The sequence below is a fragment of the Anolis sagrei genome, chromosome 4, assembly GCF_037176765.1.
Source record: "Anolis sagrei isolate rAnoSag1 chromosome 4, rAnoSag1.mat, whole genome shotgun sequence".
Taxonomy (NCBI): Eukaryota; Metazoa; Chordata; class Lepidosauria; order Squamata; family Dactyloidae; genus Anolis; species Anolis sagrei.
This window is the reverse complement of record NC_090024.1, coordinates 5495331-5516567: the sequence shown is the minus strand read 5'-3', so window position 1 is coordinate 5516567 and position 21237 is coordinate 5495331. Positions and strand designations below refer to the sequence as shown.

General features: G+C 43.4%; 1 protein-coding gene across 1 annotated transcript in view; it reads left to right on the top strand.

Annotated features, from left to right (window-relative positions):
* Window positions 1-763: 763 nt before the first annotated feature.
* The window catches only part of ZC3H3 (zinc finger CCCH-type containing 3), a 225226-nt gene continuing 204752 nt past the window's right edge, over window positions 764-21237 (top strand). Inside the window, exons 1-2 of the mRNA XM_067467003.1 lie at window positions 764-767; window positions 1643-1799. Of these exons, the coding sequence (XP_067323104.1) occupies window positions 764-767; window positions 1643-1799 (161 nt within the window). The remainder of the gene's footprint in view (window positions 768-1642; window positions 1800-21237) is intronic.

Sequence of the window (21237 nt, the reverse complement as noted above, 5' to 3'; positions counted from 1 at the left end):
ATAGTCCATGGATGCTAATATCTTTTTATATGCAACTAGCTGTGCCCTGCCACGCGTTGATGTGGCCCAGTCTGTGTATGTGTACTGTGTGTGTGTATATATTTGTGTATATGTGAATAGATGTGTGTTTGCGTATATTTTTTGGCTTTTAAAGTCTCTTCTGCTGTGTTTTCAATTGTATTTATGAGTGATGGTCACTTGTTGGCCTGATACGTGTCTTGTGTCCAAATTTGGTGTCAATTCGTCCAGTGGTTTTTGAGTTATGTTAATTCTAAAACGAACATAACATTTTTATTTATATAGATAGTGTACTATAATTGTATCTGTTATATAAAAAAAGCAACATCAAGGTTTGATTTGGGATTTTTTTGGGGTGGGGGGAGGAGATATTTTCAAGCTGGTTGAACTTGTGGATACAGAATCTGGATAAAGAGGGCAGACTATACGCTCATTTTACTTACTATGCTGTGAAATATCTAAAACACTGTTATTCTGCAGTGTTGTCCTTTTTTTATTAGTATGCTTTAAAAGTGCATTCTCTTCATAGAATTGTGTTTCATTTTTTAAAAAGACTTTTCCACAATACAGTTTGTTCAAACATCATGATTCTTGGGACCTGTGTCCTGAGAAAGAAAGATATAGATCAAATCAAACCAAACCAGATGAAATTATCATAATTCACCGCATAATCATTGTCACTACATAATTGTCGCACCCTGTTTTTTTAGGTCATTTTTTTGGGCTTTTATTCTGCAATTATCTCATGGGTAATTATGTTCCTCACATTTAAAAAAATTGTTCCCATTGAAAGAAGTGATTGAAAAACTACCTGTTCAGTTCCTCTGTTCCTGTTTTGCTTTTGTTGTTGTTACTATATTGATTTCTTAAAATACTGTAATACTGGATTAAAAAAACTTCACATAATGGTCGCACCTCATATTTTGGGCAAAAACAATTGGCATAAAATCTGTGATCGTTTTTGGAGTGAAACACAATATGTATTAATTTATTAATGTTTCAGTCAGTGGTTCTTTTGGGTTGTTGTAGGTTTTTTCGGGCTATATGGCCATGTTCTAGAGGCATTCCCTCCTGACGTTTCGTCTGCATCTATGGCAAGCATCCTCAGAGGTTGTGAGGTCTGTTGGAACTAGGAAAACAACAGCAAAACAAAACAACAGCAAAAAAAAAAAAAAACAGAGAGGAAACAATCAGGGACAGCTACTCACCTCTCAACAAAAGATTGCTCCAGGCACTAACAAGCCACACCAAAAAAAACTGCCAGGCCATCAAATGCTAATCAAGGTGGTCAGTTGAAACATTCACACCTAGCTCCAGCAGTCAAGAGTTCTCTGTCCCACCCTGGTCTTTCCACAGATATATAAACCCAATTTTGCTAGTTCCAACAGACCTCACTACCTCTGAGGATGCTTACCATAGATGCAGGCGAAATGTCAGGAGACAATGCCTCAAGAACAGGGTCATATAGCCTGAAAAAACCTACAACAACCCATTGATTCTGTCCATGAAAGCCTTCGACAATACAATGGTTGTTTTGTTCATCATTTCAGTTTGAGTACTCTTATTTTTGCAGGTTTACTCCCTCCATATTAACCTTCTCTTGCTTCCTCTCTTTCAATTCTAGGGTCCAGTTATCTGCTTCTTCCAAGCACCACTGTCAATAAAGTGGTGAATACGCGCTACAGGATTGTGAAGAAAACCACGGCTTCTCCATCCAGCTCAACATCATCTTTCAGCAGCTCTGCTCACAGCTGGAGGACCAGAAAACTCTCAGCATCCAGGTAGCATTTCCATTTGTTGGGGAATTTGAGCTGTTAGGCTCAAAATAATCCTCAGTTGGGGTGATTGCACTATAAATATTGTGAGTACCAGAAGTACACTTCATAACCAGCAGAAACTTATGTGTGGTGAACAGGGATAGCATTCTATTTTCTGAAGGACTCAGGATTGCAGAATCAGAACTTTAGGTTCAAAAATATTTATTGCAGTAAACGAAATATGTTCTTGATAGAAAAGATCTTGGAGCTGACTAGCTTATGAAGTCTCGGTAAAAAGATCCCTGCAGCTACATTTTGCCTAGAGAGAGGCAAAATGTGTCCATACTGAAAGGAAGAAACGGCAGAAGAGACTGAAAAAATGGTGGAGAGACTGCATGGTCAATCCAGGGCAATAACACGTAAAGAGGAAGTTCCCTCACAGAATTTCATTACTACATCATCAATTGGGGGACGACGACATGCATACGAATGTGGGGGAAGGAATCCCTCAGCTTAGCCCTGTCTCTAGCCTAGCTTCCCATTGAGGACTGGAAACTTGATGACACAAGAGACTTATGTAGTCCAGGGATGAAACCCAACACCAATACATCCTCATTCCTTATTTTGTTGTTGCAATGCAGCCATAGACTTTGTGTAACAAAAAGAGGAACCGTCAAGAAGCTGCTTTGTTTCCTATACTCAGTATCTATGAGTTTCCAGCTTTGGAGGGCTGGGTTTAATTCCATGTTATGTCTTAGAACCTCTCTTTCATTTGCAAGTGGGACCAGCAATGAAAAAAGTTTTTTTTAAAAAAGTTTGGTTCTTAGTTTCTGAATATATAGGCACATGCGCTTTAGCCATGGGTTTAATTTTTGCTTTTGGACACCATTGAAGTCTTACTGGCTGGAGAAAACTTGCTATCCTTCTTCTTTCCTCTCTTAAAGAATATAAGAATTTGTAAAAGAGTACAATAAAGGAGTAAAAGAGTACACTATATAGCAGGCATGGGCAAACTTGGGCCCTTCAGATGTTTTGGATTTCAACTCCCACAATTCCTAACAGCCCACAGCAGGCATGGGCAAACTTTCCAACTTGGGGGCCGCATGCTAGCGTTCCCTGCTAAGAGGACTGGTTGTCCAGCGATGGAAAGACTGAAGAAAAGGAAGAAGAAAAGAGAGAAGGAAAGAAGGACGAAAGGGAGGAAGGGAAGGAGGAATGAAAGGAGAAAGAGGGAGAGAGTGAAGGAAGGAGGAAAGGAAGGAAGGAAAGACAAAAGGGAAGGATGGAAGGAAGGAAGGAAGGAAGGAAGGAAGAAAGAAAGGGAAGAATAAAGGAAAGAAGAAAGGAAGGAAAGCCAAAAGGAAGGAAGGAAAGACAAAAGGGAAGGATGGATGGAAGGAAGGAAGGAAGGAAGAAAGGAAGGAAGAAAGAAAGGGAAGAATAAAGGAAAGAAGAAAGGAAGGAAAGCCAAAAGGGAAGGAAGAAAGGATGAAAGGGAGGAAGGGAAGGATGGATGGAGAGAGAGACAGAAAGAGGGAGAAAAGCGGGAAGGAAAGACAAAAGAGAAGGAAAGAAAGAAGGAGGAAGGAGAAAAAAGAGAAGGAAAGAAGGGAGGGAGGGAAGGAAGGATGGAAGGGAAAAGAGGGAGAGACGGAAGGAGGGAGGAAAGAGGGAAGGAAGGAAAGACAAAAGAGAAGGAAGGAAGGAAGGGTGGGAGGGAGGGAGGGAGGGGAGAAAAAAGAGAAGGAAAGAAGGGAAGGAGGAAGGGAAGGATGGATGGAAGGAAGGGAAGAATAAAGGAAAGAGAGAAGGAAAGCCAAAAGGAAAGGAAGAAAGGATGGAAGGGTGGAAAAGGAAGGATGGAAGGAGAAAGAGGGAGGTATGGAAGAATGAAAGAGAAAAGGAAGGAAAGACAAAATGGAGAGAAGGAAGGAAGGACAAAGGGGTGTAAGGGAATGAAGGAGGGAAAAAGAGGGAGGGGATGGAGGGAGGGAGGAAAGAGAGAAGGAAGGAAGGGAGGAAGAAGAAAGAGGAAGAAAGAGAAGGAAGGAGGGAGAAAAAAGGGAGGGAAGGAAGGAGGAAGGAAGGAAAGAAGGGATGAAGGAAGGACAAAAGGGTGGAAGGGAAGGAGAAAGAGGAAGGAAAGGAGGAAGGTGTTGTGACTCAGCTGGAATCACAGAGTGATAGTGTCAATGAATCTGATGAGGATGATGAGATTCAGATTCACAGTCAGGTGCAAAGTGATGTGATAGACGAGAAAGAAAAAGGTACAGAAGTTCAGTTGTTTCCCACAGCAAGGGATGACACTGTTGACAATGAAACTACTGAGAGCCAGGTGCATTTTGATTCAGGAAGGGAGGACAGTTGTTCTCAGCCAGATAATGAGCAAGAAAGCACTAACAAACAGATTGACCTTGATGAGGCCGCAGCTTTAGATCGGGCTGATCACTTGGAATGTAAAGTTTGAAGAAGTGTGAGAATCGCTAGCAAGAGGGAGAGGTAGGCCGAGGGCCAGAGGAACGCCTTCATGTTTTCCAAAGGTTATTAAACAGGCTGTTTGAAAATACCCCAGTGTCAGAGCAACTTCTCGCTTCAGCCAAGAGACTTGGGATTTATCTTGCAGTTTTCATGTTCATGGTTTCAGGACTTTGTCATGTTCTCATGGGACTTTGCCTTGCCTGTGTCTTCATGGATCTCGTTTGCCTATGCTACCTTGGATTGATCTTTTGAAATATACTATTGCTTGTGTGCTGTTTGGTGTCTGAAGCAAGGTGACTCTACTCTGAGGTGCATCAGAAGGAAAGAGAGGAGGAAGAAAAAAATAGAATGGCGAGAGCAAGGAAGGCCTGAGAAAAGAACCCAACAGGCCACATCTGGCCCCTGGGCATGGGTTTGCCCATACCTAGCCTACAGCCTCAGGCCCCTTCTTTTACCCCCTCAGCACCGGCTGAGGGGGAAATGAAGGAGCCTGAGGCTGTAGGCTGTTAGGAATTATGGGAGTTGAAGTCCAAAACACCTTGAGGGGCCAAGTTTGGCCATGCCTGATATACAGTATAAAAGAGCACAAGAGTACAGTTGTAATAGGGGTAAAGTTAAGAGATTGATTCATATCTTCATTGAGATTTAAAATGGCCAGGTTGTGTGCAATCTCTCATTTTTAAAATACCTACTTCCAGTCATTCACCATTTCCCACCTGAATGTTGGGTCTTTTCACTCGTCCGAGCTGCCTTTGCTTTCAAATGCCTCTCAGTTCCCAAACAAACACCTTTGAGTGGATGACCAATTGCGATTTGCAAGTAATTAGTTTAAAGTCTTCATTTACATTAAAAAAGTTCTCTAAATGAGGCTGGCAGCTGGCTTGAAAAAAAAGAGAAAGGAAAAAAATGAATTGAAAAATCAAATAGAATAAACTTTCTCAATTACTCGGTGAAATAAAAGAAAATGCTGATTTTGGCTGTTTTTTAAATATAAAAAAGCTGATTATTCAGTATTTGTTACAGTTTGAAAACAGTTTAAAAATTAAGAACCAGATGCTTTGTCTGGGAACTTCTGTCACCAGCAATTTAATAACACTTGACAGTGTCAAAACAATTGCTATTTCAGGATTTTTAAAGCAGTGCCTAACATTTACCTCCTTCCAAAAATAATTGATTATCTACCAATCCTCCAAATAGTTCTTGATCAAAGTGAAGCTAACACTGCTTTTATGTTGGGCGTAGATTTTTGTTACGAAGGGAGAAGAGGAGGGGCAAGAGATGGAGTGGACAGGGAGATAATCCAGAATCTGTTCGGCTGAGCATCGGGAGAGAGTCACGGGCACAAAAGACATTTGCCATTGCTAAATACTTTCCCAATGTAATCATATTGGGATTTTAAAAAAACGAGCCGTAGGATCAGTTCTCGTACTTTAGGTCTTTTGCTTTTGTGTTGCTATTGGCCCTACAGTGAGGATGCACATGGTTGGACTGAAGGGAGTATCGCCAAGTTTTGAAGTCTGGCTGTTTCATAGAATCAAAGAATTGGAAGAGACCTCATGGGCCATCCAGTCCAACCCCATTCTGCCAAGAAGCAGGAATATTGCATTCAAATCACCCCTGATAGATGGCCATCCAGCCTCTGTTTAAAAGCTTCCAAAGAAGGAGCCTCCACCACACTTCAGGGCAGAGAGTTCCACTGCTGAACAGCTCTCACAGTCAGGAAGTTCTTCCTCATGTTCAGATGGAATCTCCTTTCTTGTAGTTTGAAGCCATTGTTTCGCGTCCTAGTCTCCAGGGAAGCAGAAAACAAGCATGCTCCCTCCTCCCTGTGGCTTCCTCTCACATATTTATACATGGCCATGATCATATCTCCTCTCAGCCTTCTCTTCTAAACATGCCCAGCTCCTTAAGCCACTCCTCATAGGGCTTGTTCTCCAGACCCTTGATCATTTTAGTCGCCCTCCTCTGGACACATTCCAGCTTGTCAATCTCTCTCTTCAATTGTGGTGCCCAGAATTGGACACAATATTCCAGGTGTGGTCTAACCAGAGCAGAATAGAGCATTGGGAGCATGACTTCCCTGGATCTAGACACTATACTCCTATTGATGCAGGCCAAAATCCCATTGGCTTTTTTTGCCGCCACATCACATTCCTGGCTCATGTTTAACTTGTTGTCCACGAGGACTCCAAGATCTTTTTCACACGTCCTGCTCTCGAGCCAGGCATTGTCCCCCATTCTGTATCTTTGCATTTCGTTTTTTCTGCCTAAGTGGAGTCTCTTGCATTTGTCACTGTTGAACTTCATTTTGTTAGTTTTGGTCTAATTCTTAGTTTGGTCTAATTCTTTTTCAGTATGTCTTGGGCTATAGATTCATAACCTCCTAGCTTTGGAAGGGGTCCCAAGGGCCACTCAACCCAACTCTATTCTACCGTGCAGGAATACACCATCCAATATCTCTGACAGATGGTTATCCATTCACAAATCTGCAAAAATAGTGGTATAGTCAGGAGTATACCACTACTGCTGCTGCTGTGCTATAGATTAAGACTCCCTTATCTGAAATGCTTGGGACTGGAAGGGTTTTGCACTGAGGCTCTAGTTCAATGGTTCCCAACCTGTGGTCCGTGAAGCATTAATGTTCCTCAAGAGATAAAAAAATGGTCTGCAACCTCATCATTACTACACTGTTCCAACAAGAGGGACTGGTCTCTCAAAACCTTCTTATAGTGCTGAGGCTTATTAAATATGGTTTTCTGTAGGCGAAGAAATGGCGATTAGAGTGGTCCCTCGCCACTTCATGATAAGTGAGGGAACTACTGTACTGGGTGGCGTATGTTCTGTACCAGAAACTGGAGCTGATGTGGTCTATCCAAGGCAATTTTCTGAATCACCCCCCCTCCCCTCAAATAACCAAACCGAATCTAATCGGAGTTTCTAGGGAGTTGTTCTTAGCACATCCATGCAAAAGCTGTCATAAAAAAGATATTTCATGTACCTAAGGCTATATCTTTACTAGCAGCTCAAGCCAGGGTCAGTTTGGAGCAGAAATGGAGATGGCAACAGAATACAATCCTGTTGTCCATGTTACCTTGAAAATGCAGGGCTACGAGCAAAATCTGGAGCATCCCTTGCCTTTTCTGGGAATATAGCAGATTAATTTGGTTTAACCTGTGATACGTACTTGAAGGGAAGAAATGTTATGAGGCAGCCAGGAGCCAACTCAGGGTGAGCCTGGGTTTTCATCCAGTCTTTAGTGTCCCTTGCATGGCTTTTGATTGATTCCTGCTCCTTCCTTTAAGTCCATTAAAGGGAACCTGTCTTGATGGAAGCAGTCGCCTCTTTTTTTCCTAGGCACAGACAGCCTAGTTAAAATGACCATTCTCCCCCGGTTTCCTCGTCCACCACAAATACTGCCCATTTAACCGAGAGCCAGAATAGAGATTGATTTTTCTGCCCTCTGCTCCCTTCTTGTATCTCTCTGTGTCTGAGGCTGCAAATGGTCCGTGTGAGGACCAGACAAAAGTGCCACAAGGAGCGCCTCTCGGCATGTATTGTTTCTTCAAAGAGAGCCTGGGAAGAGAAGGAAGGGCTTTTGTAATAGGTTTCCACTCAAGCAGCTGCCAAAGCTCCCCTTGGCATCATCAGAAAAACTGGCAGAGAAAGGGAGAAGCGGAGGACGCGGAGCCTTGGGAAATTCTTTGTGGGTTAATTCGCCTTGGAAAACCGACTTTAGAGTCTCCTAAAACATGGACATGATGCTTTTTTGGGCTCCACTCCCCACTGATGTTTGAACAGCACAGGTTTGCACAGTTTACTCATTGGAGGGAAGGATACTAGAGACAAAGTTGAAATACTTTGGCCACATCATGAGGAGACAGCAAAGCCTGGAGAAGACAATTATGCTGGGGAAAGTGGAAGGCAAAAGGAAGAGGGGCCGACCAAGGGCCAGATGGATGGATGGCATCCTTGAAGTGACTGGACTGACCTTGAAGGAGCTGGGGGTGGTGACGGCCGACAGGGAGCTCTGGCGTGGGCTGGTCCATGAGGTCACGAAGAGTCGGAGACGACTGAACGAATGAACAACAACAACAAATATCCCAATGCCACAAATTACCCTAGGTTTTAAAAAGTCAGCCAAACACCAAGTCTGCTTTATTCACTGCTTATACCCCATGTCACTGGCCCTTTCTCCATGGGATATGGCAATAATTCATTTATGACTCTGACTTGGATATGTAACAGTCTGGACAATTTTCTGCATAACTGTGACCCAGCTCAGTGGTATTTTATTTATCGAGTCATCAGCAACCAGTCAATTATATTACATTTCTAACAGAACAAAGCAAACAAACAGACAAAATACAAAAATTCAAAATACAGAATACAAAATTTGTGGGTTTGGTAGTTGATTAGATGTCCTTTGACCAGTATCTGGCCACTTGGAGTGCCTTTGGTGTTGCTGCAAGAAGGTCCTCCATTGTGCATGTGGCGGGGCTCAGGGTTGCATTGAAGCAGGTGGTTTGGAGTTCACTCTTCTTCTCCGCACTCGCATGTCGTGGGATTCCACTTTGTGGCCCCATTTCTTGAGGTTGGCTCTGCATCTGGTGGTGCCAGAGCGCAGTCTGTTCAGCGCCTTCCAAGTCGCCCAGTCTTCTGTGTGCCCAGGGGGGAGCCTCTCATTTGGTATCAGCCATTGGTTGAGGTTCTGGGTTTGAGCCTGCCACTTTTGGACTCCCGCTTGCTGAGGTGTTCCAGCAAGTGTCTCGGTAGATCTTAGAAAACTATTTCTTGATTTAAGTCGTTGACGTGCTGGCTGATACCCAAACAGAGGATGGGCCGGAGATGTCTCTGCCTTGGTCCTTTCACTATTGGCTGCTACTTCCCAGCAGATGTCAGGTGGTGCAATACTGGCTAAACAGTGTAATTTCTCCAGTGGTGTGGGGCGCAGACACCCCGTGATAATGTGGCATGTCTCATTAAGAGCCACATCCACTGTTTTAGTGTGGTGAGATGTGTTCCACTCTGGGCATGCATACTCAGCAGTAGAGTAGCACAGCGCAAGATCAGTGGTTCATGATGTAGAATCATAGAATGATAGAATTGGAAGAGACCACATTGCCAGGCAGGAAAAGCACAAAGCAACTTAACAGGTGTAAGTTGCATTATTCCTGCAGAATGATTTTTCTCTCTCTCCACGAAATAGTCATCTCCTACTGACAGTGTCATAAGTAAGCCAAGTTGCACATTTGGGTTTACTGTGAATTTAATAATAATAATAATAATAATAATAATGGAACACAATATACCAGACATCACAATTGCGGAAAAGAAAAAAGTTTGGATTATTGATGTTGCCATACCAGGTGACAGCCGCATTGAGGAAAAACAACAGGAAAAACTCAGCCATTATCAGGACCTCAAAATCGAACTGCAAAATCTCTGGCATAAACCAGTACAGGTGGTCGCAGTGGTCTGCGGCACACTGTGTGCCGTGCCAAAAGATCTCAGCCGGCATTTGGAACCAATACACATCGACAAAATCATGATCTGTCAACTGCAAAAGGCCACCTGACTTGGATCTGTGTGCTTCATTTGAAAATACATCCCACAGTCCTAGAGACTTGGGAAATGTTCGACTTGTGATTTTGTGATACGAAATCCAGCATATATATCTCATTTGCTGTGAAATACTGTTTTTGTGACAGTAAAATAATAATAATAATAATAATAATAATAATAATAATAATAATAATAATGTTTTAATTCAGGGATTTTTTTCTGCAGTTCTGGAGTGATTATTTTATTTTATCGCTTCATGTCCTCATGTGTGAACTAGAGAACTCTGTGGTATGAATTGGCATGAAAAGGCTAATAAAAGTTTGAAAACCCATGCAATCAAATCACCCCAAGCACACCAGATCCAAACAAATCAAGAAATAGTTTTCTAAAATCTACAGAGATACTCGCAGGAGCAACTCAGCAAGAAAGAGTCCAAAGGTCGCAGGCTAAAACCCGGAACCTCAATCAGTGGTTGATACTGAATGAAAGACTCCCCCCTGGGCACACAGAAAACTGGGTGACTTGGAAGGCACTGAACAGACTGTGCTCTGGAACCACAAGATGCAGAGCCAACCTTAAGAAATGGAGCCACAAAGTGGAGTCCACGACACGCGACATGTGAACATGGAAAAGAGCATACCACATACCACCTATTGCAATGCATCCTGAGCCCTGCCACATGCACAATGGAGAACCTTCTTATAGCAACACCAGAGGCGGTCCTAGTACCCAGCTACTGGTCAAAGAACATTCAATATAATGCCAAGTTTTTAAGCTTTGTGTTTTTTAAATACGAGGGGTAGTTTTAAAGTAAGGTCCGGTTTGTTGTAGACACTAGTAGTTCATGCGCATACCGCAACGAGCGCATGCGTCGTGTATCGGCATGCCTCGGGAACACCTGTGCTCAGTTTCCGCTCTGTAGCTCACCTGTACGGTTCTGTTCTGTGCTTTAAAAATGTTGAAGACTATCAACTCATCCACTGCATGTGAGGTTTGCTCAGTGATATGGTTTTTGTCAGCAAGGAACCTGCCTGCTGCAGAAATTCATCGACAGATTTGTGAAGTGTACGGTGAGACTGTTATGAGTGAAAGCAAAGTGCATAAGTGGGTACGACAATTCAAAGATGGCCATGACAACGTCCATGATGAGGACCACTCCAGTCACCCTTCTTTGATTACAGACGATTTGTTGGCTTCAGTTGAAGCAAGTTTTTATGAAGAGGGTATTTTAAAATTGGCTCAGAGGTACGATAAGTGTTTGAACAAACTTGGCAACTATGTCGAAAAATAGAGTGAAGTATGTACTTTCTGAAAATAAATTTACTTTTTTGAAATAAACTTTCGTTGTGTACTTATGTTCCAACGGACCTTACTTAAAAAATACCCCTCGTACATTGAACTATATTACAACTATACCCTTGGTTTGCTTCTGATACGATAAATAAAATATGTCCTCATGCGTGAGCTAGGGAACTCTTTCTATGAGGTGGCATGAAAAGTCTAACAAAGTTTGAAAACCCATGCCAACAAACCACCCCAACCCCAGGCCCGTAGGATCTGAGCAAGCTGTGTAAAGTGTGTCTGCGACAGCAGCTGAAAATACACCGGAAAGCTACAAAAACAATGCTGGCAGCTTTAGTTGTTCCAGACGTCACCTGTGGAATTGCCAAAGCAAGGGGCCGGAGTGCCGGATTAGAATAATGAAGAAGGCTTCCCTTTGTCTCGGCAACAAAGCTGCGGGTGTTTTGTTTTGTTCCGTTTGAACATCTCGTACTTGAGAGGAACTGCCACCTTCACTCAGCATCCTCAGAAAACCACCGTCATTGAGGTGTCGTGAGCCGTGAACGCAATTGGTCAATCAGCCACTTGAAAGCCAGATATTTAATCAGATACCTAATCTTTAAAGGCAAGGAATCCGCGAGGAATGCAGCGCCCACTGTACAAATGCTGCTTTATATGCACAGATCAAGGAAGACACTAGAGCATTGGGATTGGCACGTGGCATAACACAGACCTGGTTTATGAGCCCACCAATCTGAGCAATCATTTCCTGGGAAGTGGACCAATTCAATTGATCCCCAAGGATATTGCCACGTGCAATTTCTCAAGTCAGAACTCCATTGGCATCCTAGATAAACCCCTGCATTTCTGGCACCGCCGATGATCTCTAAGCAGCCACGTTCCTCCACGAACCCACAATGGGATGTAAAAGGAGACTTGGGGGGGGGGGGGGGGAGAAATCCCCAAAGAGATAATAGGGGAGGAGTGAGAAAGGAGCCCGATCAATAAATCTTAACCTCATTGGAGCTCTTATTAAGTAAATTAATTTAAGTTAATTTAACTCGATCATGACTCCCGATCACAGTGATTTAGCGAGGGGGGAAATTGCATTAGGAACGGCCGCACACGCCAGATAGAAGAACGGAAGAAAATTAGATCCACTTAGCAATGTGAATTAATATGGAAATAGCAGGTGTAAATTTAACCTTATCACGAGAGTGGAAATTATCTTCATAAATTTGTAGAAATGGCCCCCAAGTCGCTTATAAATCTATTTAAAACAAAAATATTACAAAAGTGCAGTAAAATTAATTTAAAATATACTCCCCCATCTATTGCCTCCAGAAAAAAAAAGTCACCGGCAGGGCGAAGTTTAATGCAATCTAGCAATAAGGGGAGAAAGCCACTCATCACCAAGGGATTATGGGCCCAGGATGAGGCCACCGAAAGAGCAGGAGACGGGACTCATTGGGTTCACACAGTCAATACTCTTTGCAAGGAGCATGCAACATTTACCTTGAAACATGTCTTTGATGAGGGACAGAATCACCCTTCTTCCCACATTACGATACTGGCACCAGAAATGGACCCAGAGACCTAGCAGACCTTCCAAAAAGGCTAGGTGAGCCATAGTCTCCCACTTCCAATTCTAGTCCATTAAGAGATCATATAAATCACAAGAACACAATGCAGGGCTGCTTCTCACTCACTGCTCACAGTCAACACAGTTGGTGGAAGCTCCATTTTCCTACTTACTTAGGCGATCCCTCGTTGGCCGAATAGGATAGTCTTCCAAGATCAGTATTTTGGTGGGTCCATAGGTGATTGTGGAGCCCTATTCTTGATCTGCATCTTCTCCCACAGTGAGGGCATCGGTTTCCAGGTGGAAGGCGGTCTCAGTTGGGGTTGGTTTGATGCACCTTCCTCTTGGCACATTTTTCTCTTTCATCCTTCATTCGTGCCTCTTCAAATTCTGCAGCACTGCTGATCACAGCTGACCTCCAGCTGGAGCGCTCAAGGGCCAGGGTTTCCCAGTTCTCAGTGTCTATGCCAGAGCTTTTAAGGTTGGCTTTGAGCCCATCTTTAAATCTCTTTTCCTGTCCATTCCATTTTCCGTTCTTGAGTTCGGAGTAGAGCAACTGCTTTGGGAGACGGTGGTTGGGCATCTGGATAACATGGCCGGTCCAGCGGAGTTGATGGCGGAGGACCATCGCTTCAATACTGGTGGTCTTTGCTTCTTCCAGCATGCTGACATTGGTCCGCCTGTCTTCCTAAGAGATTTGCAGAACTTTCCGGAGGCAGCGCTGATGGAATCGTTCCAGGCGTTGCATGTGACGTCTGTAGACAGTCCACGTCTCGCAGGCATATAGCAGGGTTGGGAGGACAATAGCTTTATAAACAAGCACCTTGGTATCCCTACGGATGTCCCGGTCCTCAAACACTCTCTGCTTCATTCGGAAAAATAATGCACTTGCAGAGCTCAGGTGTTGTATTTCGATGTTGATGTTGACTTTGGTGTGGAGGAGGCTGCCAAGGTAGCAGAAATGGTCAACATTTTCTAATATTACACCATTAAGCTGTATCTCTGGCATTGGCTGGTGATGCTGGAAGAGCACTTTGGTTTTCTCAATGTTCAATGACAGGCCGAGCTTCTCGTATGCTTCTGCAAAGGTGTTTAGAGTGGCTTGTAGATCTTCTTCTGAATGCGCACAGTCCATAAGGCAGGGCTGCTTCTCACTCACTGCTCAGACTCAACACAGTTGGTGGAAGCTCCGTTTTCCTACTAGGACACTAAGAAAAAGGCCACATAAACCAGCTCATGCATTTGAGACTCTCCCAACGCTAGCAGCCCCACCACATCACACACTTCAGTGCCAGGCCAAAAAGTGGACATTTAAAGGACACACAGACACCCATTGTGAGTTGTCTCTATGCCGGAGGTTCTCAGCGTGTGGTCTTCCATTTGAAAATTAATGTGCAAATAGAAAACAAATGGGAAGGGAATTACTCACATCAATGCCAAGAGAGCTCCATAACAGTGTAAATATCTGCCAACGAAGCTTGTATTGTGCAATGCAGTACTGAATACCGGCCTAGAGCAATGTATGTGGCCAACAGTCAATCCATGTAGCTGACTACTCACGGCACTACCGCAATGTGCAAAGGCAGTGCTTACATGCAATGTGCCTTACACAGAACTTTGTGTATTGTTACATTCTGGCTTGCCCATTGTGTTTGATTTTATATATGTCAATCTCCTTTATGTATTTTACTTTGCTTCTTTATGTATTTTATTCTGTTGAAATTTTGTTACCTGAATTTTGTATTTTATTTTGGTGTATAGTATATTTGGGCTTGGTCTTATGTTAGCTGTCCTGAGTCCCCTCGGGGAGATGGTGGTGTGGTACAAATAAAGATTATTATTATTTGAAATACAGCAAGATGAGTCCACAGCAGACACTCTGCTGGCTGTTGTATTGGATCACACATCGGACATTTCCCAAGTGTCTAGGACTGTGTGATGTATCGGCGGATAATGCAAGCAGATCCCAGTAAGGTGGCCTTTTGCAGCTGGCAGATAGTAATCTTGTCAGCGCCAATTGTGTTTAAGTGCAGGCCAAGGTGTTTAGGCACTGCACCCAGTGTGACGATCACCACTGGGACCACCTTGGCTGGTTTCTGCCAGAGTCTTTGCAGTTCAATCTTTCAAACCTCATATCGTGTCATCTTTTCCAGTTGTTTCTCGTTAATCCTCCTTTCACCTGGAATTGCAACATTGACAATCCATACATTGTTTTTTAACACGATCGTGAAGTCAGGAGTGTTGTGCTCCAAAACTCTATCTGTCTGAATCCAGAAGTCCCAGAGTACCTTGACGTGTTCATTCTCTGTAACTTTTTCCGGCTTGTGATCCCACCAGTCCTTTGTCTCAGTCAGATGGTTTTTGTGGCACAAGTTCCAATGAATCATCTGAGCAACGGTGTTGTGCCTCTGCTTGGAGTCTGTCTGCGCAATCTTCTTGCAGCAGCTGAGGATGTGATCTATTGTTTCATCTACTTTTATGCAGAGTCTACACTTGGGATCTGTTGTCGACTTTTCAATTCTGGCTTTGATGGCCTTGGTTCTCATGGCTTGTTCTTGGGCTGCCAGAATCAGGCCCTCCTTTGTCTCCTTTTCCAGAGTTCCATTTGTGAGCCACAGCCATGTTTTTTCTTTGTCAATTTGGCTCTCAATTTTTCCCAAGAACTGTCCATGGAGAGAGAGCTTTCCTTTGCCAGTTTTCTATTATTTTACTGACACAAAACCACAGTATGTCACAGCAGATGAGATCTATATGCTGTATTTCATATCACCAAATCACAAGTCGAACACTTCCCAAGCGTCTAGGACTGTGTGATGTATTTTCGAATGATGCGCGCAGATCCAAGTAAGGTGGCCTTTTGCAGCTGACAGATTGTGATTTTGTCATTGTTTATTGTTTCCAAATGCCGGCTGAGATCTTTTGGCACGGCACCCAGTGTGCTGATGACCACTGGAACCACCCGGACTGGTTTATACCAGAGCTTTTGCAGTTCGATTTTGAGGTCTTGATAGTGGCTGAGTTTTTCCTGTTGTTTTTCCTCAATGCAACTGTCACGTATTGTGTTCCAAAGCTTTGTCAGTCTGGATTTGAAAGTTCCACAGTATTTTTGCATGTCCATTTTCCACTACCTTTGCAGGTTTATGATCCCTTTACCAGTTCCTTACTATTGGCAGGTGGTCCTTGTGACATAAGTTCCAATGAATCAATTGGGCCACAGACTTGTGCCTCTGTTTGTAGTCTGTCTGTGCGATATTCTTGCAGCAGGATATGATCAATGGTATTATTATTATTATTATTATTATTATTATTATTATTATTAAAGCCCTCTTAACATAACTATTGGTATATAAAGCCCTCAACTAACAGTTGTAATGTCACACTTTCTAATAATAGTAAAACATATGTGTTGTATTTGAAAGAAGGAAAGAGGTGGTGCAGGCCAGCTCTCTTGTTTTCACCTCTGTTTTCTTGATCTATGGAACTCAAGGTGTTTTGCCTCCTGCCTTCATGTGGAGATCACTTTCACCTTCTTCCATAAAGGCTTTAGTGCTTCTTTCCCTTTGCTTGAGAAGGCAGCAACATGAGGACTTGCACCAAAGTTAGGTAACGTTCTTTGCCTATCTACTCTTTTGTCTGAGCTGTAGTACCTGCAACAATAACCTTTTTTTCCTTTCTTAAACCTTAGCAAAGCATCCTGTGTACTTTCCCTCCTGTTTCCCACAACAAGTTCATATATGGCACTCTTCTCTGCTGTGTTGTTGTTCATTCATTCAGTCATCTCCGACTCTTCGTGACCTCATGGACCAGCCCACACCAGAGCTCCCTGTCGGCCGTCACCACCCCCAGCTTCTTCAAGGTCAGTCCAGTCACTTCAAGGATGCCATCCATCCATCTTGCCCTTGGTCGGCCCCTCTTCCTTTTTCCTTCCACTTTCCCCAGCATCATTCCCTTCTCCAGGCTTTGCTGTCTCCTCATGATGTGGCCAAAGGACTTCAGCTTTGTCTCTAGTCTCCTTCCCTCCAATGAGCAGCCGGGCTTTATTTCCTGGAGGATGGACTGGTTGGATCTTCTCGCAGTCCAAGGCACTCTCAGAACTTTCCTCCAACACCACAGCTCAAAAGCATCGATCTTCCTTGGCTCAGCCTTCCCTAAGGTCCAGCTCTCACATTTGTAGGTTACTACAGGGAATACCATGGCTTTGACTAGGCAATGGATCTTTGTTGCCAGTCTGATGTCTCTACTCTTTACTATTTTATCAAGACTGGACATTGCTCTCCTCCCAAGAAGGAAGCGTCTTCTGATTTCCTGGCCACAGTCTGCATCTGCAGTCATCTTTGCGCCTAGAAATACAAAGTCTGTCACGGCCTCCACATTTTCTCCTTCTGTTTTCCAGTTGTCAATCATTCTTGTTGCCATAATCTTGGTTTTTTTTATGTTTAGCTGCAACCCGGCTTTTGCGCTTTCTTCTTTCACCTTGATTAGAAGGCTCCTGCTGTAGAAAAGCAATATTCCTCTTCATCTTTGCACACAAATTTCTGGGCAGTTATAAGGCTCAGAATAGTTCCAGCCTCTGCACACATTGCATCCGACGGGGCATCTATTCAAGAGAACAGGGGATTCGTGGAAAGCAAGGCTTCTCACATGTTTGCACCTGGCAGAAGTGGAAAGATGTGGAAATGAAGAAGTGGAAAGACCTTTTTTATTTATTTCTCCTCCTCTTCTCCTGGGAGACATAAGGGTTCCTTTCCGCACTCCTGCCAGTTCTCCTCTTGAGGGGGAAAAGCGAGATCCCTCCCTCCTCCCAGGCTCAGTATGGCAAAGGTTTAGCCCTCATTAAATCACTCGTGGATTTATGAGCAGGAGAGCTGTATCTTAGGGTGCCCAGTAGCAAGCAAGTGCTGAGAGTGCATGATTCCAGGGGACAATGCATCACGGAGACGTGGCAATCTATATTGCATCCGGGTGGCAGCACGAGGGAACCATGCTCTTTGTGGTGTCCGTCTAGTCTGAAGGAAGTCCACTGTAGTTGTGGAACTTTCTTGTGAGCAATCATAGAATCGTAGTCTTAGAATGTACTAGCTGTCCCCTGCCACGCGTTGCTGTGGCCCAGTCTGTTGATATGGAAAATAAAGTAATGAGAAAATGTTGGTTTTTTCAGGGGCCGATTTCAAATCTATGATACAACATTTGTGTGTGTGAATCATGTCTATCTATATCTATGGCTGGATGGCTCTTTGTCAGGAGGGCTTTGATTACGTTTTCTTGCCCCGATGAAGGGATTTGGACTGGATGGCCTTGAGTATTTTCTGTTGGTCATGGGGGTTCTGTGTGGGAAGTTTGGCTCAATTCTGTCATTGGTGGGGTTCAGAATGCTCTTTGATTGTAGGTGAACTATAAATCCCAGTAACTACAACTCCCAAATGTCAAGGTCTATTTCCCCCAAACTCTGTCTGTGTTCATATTTGAGCATATGGAATATTCGTGCCAAGTTTGGTCCAGATCCATCATTGTTTGAGTCCACAGTGCTCTCTGGATGTTGGTGAACTACAACTCCCAAACTCAAGGTCAATGCTTACCAAACCCTTCTAGTGTTTTCTGTTGGACATGAGAGTCCTGTATGCCCCGGATGGTTCAATTATATCATGCTCTTTGATTGTAGGTGAACTATAAATCCCAGCAACTACAACTCCCAAATGACAAAATCATCATTTTTTGAGTGATGGTCACTCCTTGTGTTGTGAGACGTTTTGTTGCCAAATTTGGTGTGATTTCGTTCATTGGTTCTTTTGTTTTTAAGGTACTCATTATGCACAGAGCATTTTTTATATAGAGATTTATTTATTTGTTTATTTATTTACTGGAATATTGTGTCCAATTCCGGTCACCGCAATTTAAGAGAAATGTTGACAATCTGGAATGAGCGACCATCACTCATAAAACCCTGGAAAACACAGCAGAAGAGACTTAAAAAGCCAAAAAAACTAAAATTACATTACAAAACCACATATATAGAGTATATATACGCAAAAACACATACATACACATATACACAAATATATATACACACACAAAACACATATGCACAGGCTAGGCCACAGCAATGCGTGGCAGGGCACGGCTAGTGCTTCTATAATTGCAAATTGACTTTGGCTTATTTGTTTATTGTGTCAGGAGCAACCAGACATTTGTATTACATTTTTAACAAAGCAAAGCAAACAAACAAACAAACAAAAACACAAAGTTTGCAAGCTTGGTAGTTGATTAGATGTCCTTTGACCAGTATCTGGCCATTTGGAGTGCCTCTGGTGTTGCCGCAAGAAGGTCCTCCATTGTGCATGTGGCAGGGCTCAGGGTGCATTGCAGCAGGTGGTCATAGAATCACAGAATCATAGAATCAAAGAGTTGGAAGAGACCTCATGGGCCACCAGTCCAACCCCATTCTGCCAAGAAGCAGGAATATTGCATTCAAATCACCCCTGACAGATGGCCATCCAGCCTCTGTTTAAAAGCTTCCAAAGAAGGAGCCTCCACCACACTCTAGGGCAGAGAGTTCCACTGCTGAATGGCTCTCAGTCAGGAAGTTCTTCCTCGTGGTCAATGCCTTGCTCCTTTCCACACTCGCATGTCGTGGATTCCACTTTGTGGCCCCATTTCTTAAGATTGGCTCTGTATCTCGTGGTGCCAGAGCGCAGTCTGTTCAGCGCCTTCCAAGTCACCTAGTGTTCTGCGTGCCCAGGGGGGAGTCTCTCATTTGGTATCAGCCATTGATTGAGGTTCTGGGTTTGAGCCTGCCACTTTTGGACTCTCGCTTGCTGAGGTGTTCCAGTGAGTGTCTCTGTAGATCTTAGAAAACTATTTCTCCATTTAAGTTGTTGACGTGCTGGCTGATACCCAAACAAGGGATGGACTTACATGAACTGCATAAACGAGAGTCCTCCAAGTCACCCTGTTGCTCCTCTGTTGTACTTCCAAGACTCCCTTGGGAGCACTGGTTGGGAATTTTAGGAGCTGTAGTCCCCAAAGAACCTTCTTCAGGCTCTGACCTTTTTATCGATAGGGAAGGACAGATTTGCTTTTGGTGCCCTGTTTCTGCATGACCTCCCCTCCCTTTCCCTGGACTCTTAGCGCATTAATCGGAGCCAGCGTTGAGATGTGACTAATGTCTTTAAAAGTTCTTGTCAGTTCTTTCCGCCTCCCCCCGCACCCCTTCCAAATTCATTTTGATAAGAAAGTGAGTAGTAAACAGAAACCTTGTGTTTAAGCAGATAACTTGGAAAGCATTTTCCATCACATTTGAGAAATGGCTGTGTCATGAATTCTGCAAAATGGCTGGTTTTCAAGACTCCCTTTTTTGATAATTTAATACATATATACTTTTGTCTGAGTGGTAAATTTTGTTTCAATAATCTTGACGTGTTTTGTAAAGGTTTAGGAATAAGATCTTCATCCCCTCCTCCCTTTTTCTCTCTCTCGAAGGGATGTTAAGCTCATTCTCCAAAAATGACATCTCATTAAAGTGAAATTCATCTGCTGGGATTGGAAACGTTACCGACAAGAAGAAAACAGGGGCTGAGGGGCTTTTTTTCCCAATGCCGACCCCCATCGGAAGTACTTTTTAATCTTTTTAATGAGGATGCTGTGAGATATCCCAACCCCGTATTGTTTCCGAGAAGCCCTGACATCCGGCCTAACCTAATCCACTTTCTCTTTGCTGGGACTGGGGTGCTTTCTTCATAATAATAATAATAATAATAAAATAATGTGGCGGCTCTTTCGGCAAAGCCGTGGATTAAGCTCTCAAGTGCTCAATGCTCCCTCCTGCTGGAATGAAAGACACTTTATAATGTCGAATCCCCTTTTCTTTCCAACCGGAGCTGACATCTGAGTGTTTGTTCTGACTTTTCCTAGGGCACTGTCAGAAATGCAGTTTGCGAGCGAAGCAGAAGTGGGAACCGTGTCTCTTCGCTCCTTACCTGAGACGTCTATTCCCCAATGAGATTTTTCACATAGAGATTGCTTTGATTCTAAGACACACTTCTTCTCCATATAAACATCTCTAAAAATGGGGTGCGTCTTAGAATCAAGCCTGCTCATATACACTTTTCTCTCTCGGCGGTGCTGAAATTAGTGTACCTCTTATAATCAATGACATCTTAGAATAAAAAAATGGTATTTAATTTAGTCCCCCTGCTTTCAGCAAAACTAGGACACAAGATCCGTTTCCATTCTTTTTGGTGCCCTTTTAGGATAATATGATCATGGTATGTAGACCCCTATGTGGCTTGCGTCTGGACAGTTTGAAAGCCTGAGAAGATGTAGTTTACTAGAAAAGACAACAATGCAGGATCATTTACAAGATCATCGTAAGTTGAAGTCAATTCGAAGGCAGTTAATGACAGTAGCAAGGTAAAAAACAGTAAGAAAGGAGGAAGACCCCATCCAGATGGATGGACGCCATCAAGGAAGCCTGGCTGCCTTGAGTCTGCAAGTCCTGAACAGGATGGTTGAGGACAGGGGGACTTTGAGACCTCTCGTTTATGGGATCACCAAATGTTAAAG